Raw genomic sequence first — 12,228 nt, 5'->3', positions numbered from 1 at the left:
CTGAAGCCTGCTTGGTTTTTCTGAAATCTGCCAAGGACAGTGGTAATCTCTACGGGGTGATGAAAGAGTCAAGATGGCAGCTGTGCATCTACGCTTTCCCCCTGTTAATGGGTGTCATAAAGGGGTGGGGCCTTGATCACATGGTCATGGCCATCATTTTGTTTTTTTCTAAATCACCTCTACTGATGCTCCTGAAGGTGGGCTAGGTGCATGAATATGTTCTTATCTAATTTACTCATTAGGTAGTACGTGCCCTTGGTAACTGGTCTTGATACGTAATGTGACATTCATTGGTCTTAGACTTAATTGCCCCAGGGAATATCTCTGAACAGGGGCAGACTGCCTTTCAAATAGCCACATGGTTATTTGAACCTCGAGATGGCGAGAGTTGGGGGCCACTCTTCCAGAGGAACAGCAGAGCATTCAAAAGACCGAGCATGCATCTGGAGCAAAATGTATGGCCTCCTTCTTTGCAGCGACTGATTCTTCCCCCTTGAGCCACGAAGATGCAGACTGTGAGAGCCAGTGCCCCATTAAATGCTCAGAAGGACATTTCTATGCCTATGGGACTTGCCTGCCCTGCCCAGCTGGATTTTTGTAAGGAAACATCTTCTGGTGGTGGTAGTTTGCACAGTTAAAATATTAACAACAGAAATGGACCCAGTGAGGAGAGGTGTTCAACGCCCCTAGTCGTTGAAAATGTATATTTCTGACATTGAAGAATATGGTACAGGGGCAGGGAAGGAAGAGAATTAGAAATGAGAACATTTCAGAATTGGCTTTAAAAATTAATGTGGATGAAATAAGGATTTGGAAAAGGTGACTACCCTGAAGTTCTCTCTAGTCATTGACTGAATGACTTTTTCATTTACCATTTACACAGAAATTTTCCATTTCAAATTTCTTGAACATCTTTATCCAAGAACTAGCATGTGCAAACTCCACCATTTGCACGGATGCGGGCATGTTTGTGTGGCACTAGTCTTTTATGTGGTGCATGGAAAGGCTGGTTTTATTATTGTTTTTAATTCAATAGCATGAAATAAGTCACTGATATATTTAGTTTTCTTTAAGGCACTAACATTTTCATTTGAGGGAGGAGTTAGTGCATCTTAAAATCCATGCTCAGCATTTGGCACTCCACTCCCAGTGTTTTCTGTTGCACTGTAGTGCGAGCAAGAGAGAGCAACAGAACACAGCTATGGAGAGATGGCTCGAATTCAAATAGCTCCCATGGATTTCTTTGAAAATGAGGGACAAGTTGGGAACAAGAATTAGCCAATCTTAAGCCATAGGTAGAATGCACTCGGCCACTGCATCTTTTCAGAATTCGATGCCCTCTAATTGAATCAGACAATAATTCCCATTAGAGGAAACCATTTGAAGTTCCCAGACTGGGAACACAGAATTAGGATAGTTTAAATCTTTCTTTCTTTCTTTCTTTCTTTCTTTCTTTCTTTCTTTCTTTCTTTCTTTCTTTCTTTCTTTCTTTCTTTCTCCCTTCCCTTCCCTTCCCTTCCCTTCCCTCCATCTTTCTTTTTCTTTCCTTCCTTCCTTCCTTCCTTCCTTCCTTCCTTCCTTCCTTCCTTCCTTCCTTCCTTCCTTCCTTCCCTTCCCTTCCCTTCCTTCCCTTCCCTTCCCTTCCCTTCCCTTCCCTTCCCTTCCCTTTCTTTCTTTCTTTCTTTCTTTCTTTCTTTCTTTCTTTCTTTCTTTCTTTCTTTCTTTCTTTCTCATTATTTTTTGGATGAAAGAGCTTTAGGATTAGAACAGAAAATAAATATGAGTCAATACTTGAAATTCACCCACTTTCCAATTTTGATACTCAAGGTTCACAGCCAAAATACTGACATTTGGATTTCAGGATACTATTATTACAATGATGACCTTTCAGTTATATTTCCAAGGCAATTGGCAAAAAATGAGCTGAATGTGAATTTATAACCTGATAGCTCTTGGCAGCATTTTTGATAGTTCTGGCTCTGGCAGGACTGAAATACACCCTCCCATAAGCTGTTGATCTTCAAATGCTGAAAATTGTTGGAATTGTCTATGATACATTGCTGATAACTAACACTATTGCTAGTTTAGCAGATCACATGCTAAATAGCACTGCATACTGACTGTCTAATACAATAAAAAGAATCACAATTGCTTAACAACAGTGTCTTAACCACATATGCCAGTATTCAGTGAATATACCACATATTACAGGAAAGCAAAATGATATCTTCCTTGGCCCTCCCAAATCTGATATCTGTGGCTGTTAAAACCTTTCATGTTGATGTCCATCGGGGTGTTTCCTACTATGGAAGTAGGATATGCAGAATATCAGCACAGACTACCTTAAGAAGGAAACTAAGGGGTATCTTTAGTTGATTTTCCATATGAATATGAATATGGAAGCACTGGTTTGGAGAAGTCAGAAGTAAATAGAAAATAATCATGTCCTACAAAACCCAAATCTCCATTGTTCTAAATTGCAGCTGTCCAGGAGGTCAGGAGGCTCCCCAGTGGTGCCCAGTGGGAACATTCAACCAGCTCACAGCTCAGTCTGATATTACATCCTGCCAGGTAAAGGGAGAGGTTGAAGGGGACCAAATGTGCATATGTATGTAGGTGATTCCATATATTAAGTCGGCATAATCATGTGGACTGAAAAGGCTCTCTGATTCCCTGCTTGGAAGAAGGTTTCACTAAGTTGTGGGATATGCTTCACTATCCAGAATAACTTAATAACTTAAAAGTAAATCTGATTCATTTCTAATGGATACCATTTCTAGACTTTAATTTAATACATAGATTTGTACCTCATCCAGGATTTGAGGTTTTCCATGTACAGAGTCTATATTTTAACTTCATAGGATAATCCAATTTGAATAGAGTCTCAGTATGGATTTAATTTATGTTGGCTTAGAATTTTTTTTTTTTTCTGTGTTGATCATGGTTTGTAGCAGATATTCTTAGCTTAATAATGATTCCTAGTTTTTGAAAGTGATATATTTTATAATACATAATTGAGGTATTGGGGAATTGCAGTCTCTGTGATATTATAGATCCCTTCTTTGCTTGTGCTTTACTGTTTGTATTTTATACATTTATTCTTTTTATACCTCTTTTATTTCTTTTTTTTATACTTCTTCACTAAAACATTTGATTTTTTTTTAAAAAAAAACTTTGTATGAACACTAATCCATCACTCTCCAACCAACCTCTACTCCAAAGCCAACTGTTTTGACCCCAACTTCTTTAATGCAATTTGTAGCTCTTGGAAACTGGGGGGGAGGGGATGTGATTTGGGACAAAAGCAGTTCTTTTTCATAGTTACATCATAAATACTCATTTTCAAGACTTGCTATGTTTATTGAAAAGGGAATAGGTCTCTTCCATCATCTGTCACCCTTCCATCTGATGTCCCTCAGATTCAACTGCCAGGTTTCAAGGGCCTTTCAAAAAATGTCCAAATTGTAACATAAAGCCAAGAGTTATAAGCAGTAACTCTGGTGTTTGTTTTCTTACCAAGGTAAATGTTTGGTCATGAAATAGATTGCAGAGGACCACATGTTGAGCTGCCTACAATATATGATTCATTAGGGGAATTAAGAAGATCTTAGTGCTCCACTAAATGCCACACAGTTGGAAAATTAGGAATGCACCAGTGAATCCCAGCCGAACATTTGGAAATCATTAGCCTGATTTTTTTTTTTGTAAACATCTTACTCCATAAGTTCAAGACTAATGGGTTACCTTTTCCTCAACAGGCCTGCCCAGATGGTTACATCAGCTTGGAAACCAGAGCTGATTGCAAGCTATGTCCCAATGGCTTCTGGTGTGACCCACAGAGAGGTTGGCAGGGAAGTTGCATCCCTGGTCAGTATTCACCAGAGGGAGAGATGGACTGTCAGGAATGCCCCAAAGGTTATATTTGCCCTAATGGACAAGAGAAACGGGTACAGTATATCAGCAAATGGTGATTATACCCATTTTTAAGGTCTCCCCCTCCAAATTTCCATATTTCCTTTTTCTTTTAAATTTGCCTTCAGTTCGTGAAAGAGGTTCTGCTTTCTTTCCCAACAACATTAAACCATTTTATTTCTTCTGTATTTTATTTTCATAATATGAATAATGAAGCATGGGCAATTTACAAGGAGCTCATTTTCACTGTGTGTTTTCTTGTGAAAGGCAAAGAGGATATCATATAATCTCATCCTGAAAGATGACTCTGGAGAAGCAGTGCTCCACTTGATTATATATAAGTGGAATTAAACAAGTTCCAGCAGATATATCTATAGAAACATGGACTTGAAAGGAATGAATGTTGGAAGAGTGAAGGAAACTTGATTGTTCTACTCCGTCTACAGTGGATGTTTAAAAATCAAATTGGAAATCATTCTCATGCATGCACACGCATGTGTGTGTATAAATAATGCCCAGCCTGGTTTTGAAACATTCACGATAGATAGGTAGATAGAGATATACACATACGTGTGTGTATCTGTGTGTGTATGTGTAAGGATATTATCAGAATTTGATCTATGAACACTGAATTTTCATAGAGGGAAAAATCATTTACAATCACTGAAATACTGAATATGTTTCCAGAAATCATTTGTTGTATATTCACAGAGCTGAGCAATTTTCTGAAATGTGAATAGTGCATGTATGTATGTCCACATACATTACTCTTACGTCAGTTATGGCGATCTGTATGTGATATGAACATATTTACACATGCACACACCCACGCACGTTTGTGTGACAGCATATTTCTTCTGTTTTCTCTCTTTAGCGTTGTCTAGGAGGTCACGAACCTGATCCCAGCCACACCTCTTGTGTTCCCTGTTTCCCTGGCTTTTTCTCCACTGAGGGATCTCCAGACTGCCAGCCCTGCCCAACAGGTAAGCCACCCTCTGGGGCATCCCCAACATTGAGAACCAGATATTTATGGCCATCAAAAGTGCCTCTTCCTTGGCTTCTGAGACCTTGAATTATTTCTGATTAAAACAATGGCTGAGAAAGTATAAATAAAGATAAAACAATATCTGAAAAGTTCTGCAGAGATGACTTTGGCTCCAATTCTTTGAGGTGACTTACCACCCATATGTCATCTGTTGCTTCGGAGGCCATGTACGAAGCCTAGTGTGACTCAATCAGCTCATGCCAAAGTCCATTGTTTTTCATATAAATGTGCGCTACACATGTTCAATTTGAGTAGGTCACTTTGGTAGCAACGGAAGGCATGTGATCCATAGGTGAAAACATGGGGTTTAGCTTCAATGAATGAGAAATATACCTAAATCCAGCCCAATATAATGTAGTATACTATTTAGAAACTCTGGGTGCTTCGATCTGGAATATTGGTACATTCTAGCAGCTTACAGTCAAGCACTGAAACTCCAATTTTGCAAGCATAAAACATAACCTTGGGAGTTATTGAATAGTTTTGATTTATATCATCAAAAGACCTGAATTCTTGGCCAAGGTTTTTCCAGCACTATGTTGTATCTCTGTATTCCACAACAAAAACTGAACTGGGGTTTTGTGTAGAGGTTTTAAACTAACAGCACTGATTTGGGAATGTCGGGGGTGGAGGGGGGAGGCAACATCCTGCCTGAATTGGGAGAGGCGGGGTTGAATAACTTTAGGTTCTTTTTCAGTCATATATTTCTATGATTCAAGCAACTTGGCAGGATCAATATTTAAGGCTTTGGCAAAGTGGAAAACAATGTCTGGAAGATTAGATGTGCTCCACTAGTATATAAGTGAATTCTCAATTGTCCTTCCATTTAAAGAGCTGCGGTCTCTTAACTACCATGGGGTCTCCCTGTTTGATATTCTGGAAGAGTCTTGATAATCCTATCCTCAGGATATCACCAGCCTATCTTTGTGGGAATAAGGGGGGTGTTGCATTTTTCATCACCATGACCTTAGTGCTGAACCACGTTTGACAGGAGAATGGGCGAGGGGAGACTCAGGCCTCTGTTGTGGTTGATTTTTAAAAAAGAAGCAATTGCTTTTAAGAATTATGGAAGTGTAGAATATTATTAGAGATGATTAATTGGCTGTAATGGCTCAGAAAATTACAAGGAAAGAGAATCAACTAACACCACAGGGCTCTTTGTATTGCGCAGTTACTCCTGCCATAAAATTGGGTTGGAAGGGAATCAAGTATCTGAAAAACATCATACCGGGAACCCCCCCTAGCTGTTTCTCCAAAAATGGGAGAAGCTTGAAGAAAAGCTGTGAAAATAGTCCTAAGGTGTTTTTCCCAACCCTTAGGAGAAAATAGGAAAGGAATACGTGTGACTTTCCCTTCTAAGACTTTTTAAAAAGGAAATACATTTCTACTATAACATTGATCTGTCTCCTCTCCTCTCACAGACACACTTTGGCATGCATATACTAAATAATAATAAAAAATAAATAAATAATGCATATACTAAATAAGGCAACTTGTAAGTTGCTATAGTATAATTTGAAGAACTATTAAAAGGAGGGTTTGGGGGGGTTAGTTTTTTTGTTTTGTAAATCAGTGAACCTGAACCCATCAACTTTCAAAAGCAACTGTTTGGGGCCCAAAGGTTACACATTGTCATACTATTCAAAGTAAGGACAGCTACAACAAAGAAGTAACTGGGCAAAGCTTGATTTTGATTGGACTGAACAGAATTTAAATGACATGAAATTGAGTCCATGAATATGATTATTCTCCATTAGGGCTCTGCAACATTTTGATTCAGGAATTTCCTTTGAAGGCAATTTAATCTAATCTCTGAACTGCACTGACTTCCAGAAGTGAATAAGAAACCCGAGTTGTCAAATCAGGATGCCTTTGAATTGATTTGGCCGATAGATTTGGCTGTTTCTCCATATGCAAACTTCTGAAACGATGAGATGATTTCATCCAACTATAATAATCATGCACGTTTTCTGAATCAAACCGACAAAATTGGGACAGGGCTGATTCACACACACTCTTCATTAATACTAATCTAGTATAAATGTTTGATGAACAGAGAAGAGTCTTCTTTGATTGTTCATTGTCTCAAATTCAGAACTAGAAGATTTGGGGGACAAATTTGAGAAGAGGGTAAGAAGGTTACACCCAAGAGGTGGGAGAGGTGACATAGCTGTGTGCATCCTGGTTCTGCTTCACAGGTCCAAGCTAGATGGGTCAACAGTTTCGTTTAAATCAACGAGTTTCCTGAGGGGTGCATTGACTCCAGTAGACACAATCATGTAGATTTTTTGGCAAAAGTCAGATAGTGATCTATCGTTACTTTCTTCTTGGGTGTTTTCAACTTCCTGTGGGCTATCCTATAGCCCAGGGTTCCTGGAGGTCTCCTATCCAAGTAGTATAACCAGCCTAACCCTGCTTAGCTTCCAAGTCTCAGCAAGATAATCCAGGTCTCATGCTTAGGACTAAAGCTCCTTGTGAACCCCAGGCTCTCCTCTTGATGGAGATCCGCTGCTCCATTGGAAGCTAGACCATATGCTGAGTAATTCAGGTTCTTTCCACTGAGCTTGGTCACTTGATCCTGGTGCCTGAAATGAGAATCCTCTTAATTAAATAATGAAGTGTTCCTGTATATTGGGTGTCTTGATATCACAAGGTAAAAGGCCAAGTAGAATAATAGATGCTCAGTGAATAGCTTTTAGTCTGGATTCAGTACTGATCTGTAAGTCATTATTATGGAAATAAGATAATGTTTGGGGTTTATGTTCCTGGTCTTAGATTTCTAGACTAAGAAACCTAGATTAATACTAATCTAGTATTAATGTTTGATGAACAAAGAACAGTCTTCTTTGAGTGTTCGTTGTCTCAAATTCAGAACTAGAAGGCAATACTATATATAGGGCAGTGTTTCTCAATCTAGGCAACTTTGAGATGTGTGGACTTCAGTTCCCGAATTCCCCAGCCAGCATGCTTAGGGTCTTAGGCAATACCTGCAGATCAGCATAGAATACTGTAATTTCAACCCACTGATCATGTTAGAATAAAATACAAGATCTTTGTCATCTAGAAAATTACTCCCCTTTCTTTTGCAGAATCACATTTTTAAATCAAATATCCAGTTAGACACCTCTGGTGCACCCTGTCAAGATTTCCTTTATCACCTTCTCAGCAATAGAAAGAAGAGTTGAAGTCCACCTTCCAGGCGGTAGAAAGCTGCTCAAAGGTGTAAACCACAAAGCCGGCATATAATTGGTCAAGGGACTGGGCCATCTATTCCAATGGAACTGTCATGAAAAACTTTACCAGAGTTTAAAGTAGAGGTCTTCCTCAGTCGTGAAACTTAATGTTCTGTATCTTAGGTTTGGCAGGAGGAAAGAGAATGAGTGGGGTAAGGTCTTGCTTTCCTCATTTTCTTCCTCAGTTTCTTTATATCATATTGCCATTTGGAATAAGGGGATCCCATTGTTCTCCTAAGTTCATCAACATTTCAGCCATTAGTTTTATTTTATTTATATATATATATATATATACATATATATATATATACACATGCATACATACATACATACATACATACACATACATACATACATACACACACACACATACATACATACATACATATATACACATACATACACACACACACACACACACACACAGCTAAATGAATGCTATCAGAAACTTAGAAATGTAGAAGAGTACACCTCTCTTAGCCGGTAATCTTTCTCTCCAGCAAAATTTCCCATTTAGGAAAGTTCCTTTCCTGAGCGAGTACCTATCAATACTAATTAATGTCTATCAATATTAATACTTTCTTTGTCTTTACTGATTATACCAGCTGCGTTGCAATCATGTTGGTGCCATCCTGCTCTCCTCAACTGGTTTTGTTTTGTTTTTGCAGGGCATTATTGTCCTCATGTTGGGACTGTTCAGCCCGTCCCATGTCCCCCAGGCTCTTGGGCTCATGCTCCCAGACAAATCAAGTGTCGAAGAGATAACACAAGTTCTTGCTGTCCAGACGACATGGCTGAGATGCTGTTTGCCTGGAAATCTATTCGCTCTGCTGGAGGTCTACAAAGCCAACTCTGCCCTTCAGGTTGAACCCTTGCATTTGTTTCCATTTTGTGATTTGTTTTACCTACTTGATACGTGAGGACACAAAGCAGAGAGGGAGAAATTCAGGCCAACATTAATTTCATTTTTGAAGCAGTTCATCAAAATGAATGAAGTTCAGAAGTGAGAATGTTCTCTGTGGTAGTGATCAGACCATGGAAGCCATTCTAACTAGAAGTCTATCTGATTATTACTATCTGAAGACACAACCATTGTACCAATCATTTAATACATTTGGCAATTTGCTTAGTATTTTGGTCTTCGTATTTTTATACATCCATACATTTAGGTATCAATTTATTTCAAGGTTCAGATGCAACTTTTCATGGTAACTCCAGCACTTGGATCTGACTCAGTTCTGGTTTTCTTCCTGCTTATTCCCTGCAGCTTAACTCAAACTATATGCTACTTGCTGTGACTGTTTCCCCCTACAACTTGGGATGGGCTGTCCAGCTAAGCTTGATTCATTGGCTAGGTTCACAACCAAATCATTTAAAAATGTTGCAACTGTTTTCATGAAACATGATAAACTTTATTAGTTACTATTTTCCTGTCTTAATGTCATGTATGAACCTAACAGGTTGGGATCATTTGTGGTACAGTGGCACAGGCCATGAAATTAATTAATTTACTCTCCAAGTTGAAGATGTTGTGTAAACACAATTGTTGTACTCATATACAGTCACCTGCTGGCCTAAGGAAACACACACCATTTGAAGTAGCAGTGTGCATAGCTAAATACCTGGGTGATCCCCCAGATCAGTTTCCTCCAAGAGGAATATTCAAATATATAATACCATCCTGCGAGTCTCAACTGGTGCAATCCAATCAAGAGGTCTCTAATTTGGGAATAGTCACCTTCTCTAGGAGAACAACTCGGTCTGAAGATGTTCCCAGAAGGAATGCTATTGAAGGGATCTGAAAGATGCGTTTCATCTCACAGGTTATTTTCATAGTTCTGGAATGACCACAACTCCATGCCCCAGAGGAAGTTTTGAGCCCAGAAAAAAATCCCTAAAGCTCAGCAACAGATCTTCATACTTCCCAGGTTTGTGCTTCAAAGTAACTGTGTTTTGCACAAGGGGGGAACTGTCTGGCCCTAAATTACACTGATAATTAGGCTCTTCCACAGAGCCTGACAGTTATAGTGTTTATTTACTACCTTGTGGCATAAAGCAAGGCAAGTTAGACACCAAGGAAAATTCCTAGAAATTTGTGCGTGAAGGCTTTTGAGAATTATTAGTGTGTGTGTGTGTGTGTGTGTGTATCTATCTATATACATACACATACCATAATATTTAAATGCATTTGCTGTGTCTCTTATATGTGTAGATACGTAAACATGTCTATAGAGAGAGTTGGGTGATAGACGTCTTGGAAGTCACTGGTATTTTGCAAAAAACTGAGAGCAGATCCCACGCAAGTAGGTAGAACTTGGTAGATAATTCAACACATCCAAAATTTGATAGAACAAATTGTATTGGATAATTTGATGAGCCATAAATAGAAGAACTGAAGGAGGATGGAAGGGCTAAGGTTACTGTCTTTGGGTTTGATGGAAATACATTAACAGCAGAAGGGCTAAAATCTTCTCCTAAAACATATTTGTTGTTAGAACTATACACAGATCTAATACAATTTAGTAACCTGTCAGTTCTTACCCACTGTAATCTCTTTAAAAATGTATTCTGGATGTCCTTATTAGTCGGGTTGATCCTTGCTCAGCTAGCAAATTGCTCTCCGGATTTCATATACAATAGTTCCTTTCTGGTTTTATTGGCAAGATGTATGTTGTACTAGACTCACTAAGAGCATTCTCCATCTTTCTGACATGCAGGCATAAGCTATCAGCAATGTCTGGGATGGGGTTAGCCCTACCATGAATGGGGCAGCAGTTTCAGCAGATAATGGTGTTGTGAAAGGGCAGGACATTCTTCATGATTTAATGTATTATTGTGATATTTTACCACCAGAAAGAGCATGTACACATTTTCTGCAAAATACTTGACTCTGCAGCTTGACTTGAGATCTGATGTGGATCAGATATGTTGCTTTACTACAGAAAACATGGGTTCTTGGGCTGTCCATGATTGTGGGTTTGAAGTATGAGATTTGGGACTGGATGGAAATTCTGAGGTCAATCTACAGCAGCATTCATCTCCAGATGTGGTCAGTTGCAGGGTTAATATTGAAGATGAACTCTATGGAAGTGCAATAGGAAAGCTGGCAAACTGGTAGAGGAACATGGAGACAGGAGTTCCATTATCCATTCCCTTTGTCTCTCAACATTTTGTGCTTCTACTAGTTGAAATGCCAGCACATTCCTGGGAGAATTGAATTGCAAAGAGTTAGGTAGCTGATGGAGTCCATTCCATTAAACCCCAGTTCATTTCATTCACAGCCATTAGAATAAGAGATGGATAGCCTGGCCAGTGGTCTTTGTCATAACTGATAATACCTGTAAGTAAAATAAACCCCTTTTACTAGAAACAACTCCATGAGCAGCCTTCTTTAAAGCTAAGAGCACCTTCATGAATATGTACATAGCATGCTTCCTCTGTGCTGATTGATCCTGTGGGATCAACCCAGGACATACAGCGGTGCCACTAACTGACATCCATTAAGTATAAATTGTCATTATCAATATCTATTACCTAAAGAAGCATAAAGTGCAGAAACTGGTACTGTTCAGGATTTACAAAGCTAAATAGCAACCCTGAACAAAAGAAAGAAATTTGATCCAAGATCTTCATTTATGAGTGTTTATTTCTTTATTTCTTTATTTCTTGGATTTATTCTTCCTCTTAATCTGATCAAATACCCTCAACTTTCAAGATGCCACTGATGTTCCTTCAGCAAACCCCCACATTTTCTTTAATTGATTTCAGAAGATGCATGAGAAGAGAAGATACCTTGAAGTTGCCAGATATGGATCTGAACAGTTTTCACTAGAAACCTGGTCAAACAAAGGAGACCTTTCTTGGGTGGTGAAGTGCGGCTGAGTTGGTGGGTTTCTTGGGCCTGAAAAATAATCTTAATGAGAGAATTATTGGCATTTCAAACTTCAGGAGCCAGTGTCTGAAGGTGTTATAGGGTAGAGGGAGAAAATGAAATAGGCATGGAAGGATTGCGTCCTAAGTTGGTTCAAACACACAGCA

General features: G+C 38.9%; 1 protein-coding gene across 1 annotated transcript in view; it reads left to right on the top strand.

Annotated features, from left to right (window-relative positions):
* Positions 1-457: 457 nt before the first annotated feature.
* Positions 458-12,228, top strand: part of LOC112541406 (uncharacterized) — a 98,167-nt gene continuing 86,396 nt past the window's right edge. The window contains 5 exon segments of the mRNA XM_088138790.1: positions 458-597; positions 2,484-2,571; positions 3,759-3,947; positions 4,787-4,895; positions 10,014-10,118. Coding sequence (XP_087994916.1) covers positions 458-597; positions 2,484-2,571; positions 3,759-3,947; positions 4,787-4,895; positions 10,014-10,118 — 631 coding nt within the window.

The sequence above is a fragment of the Python bivittatus genome, unplaced genomic scaffold (genome assembly GCF_059951505.1).
Source record: "Python bivittatus isolate LINGU-HERP-01145 unplaced genomic scaffold, Pbiv_v1 ctg000320_np1212, whole genome shotgun sequence".
NCBI classification, from domain to species: domain Eukaryota; kingdom Metazoa; phylum Chordata; class Lepidosauria; order Squamata; family Pythonidae; genus Python; species Python bivittatus.
This window is presented reverse-complemented; position numbering and strand designations above follow the sequence as displayed.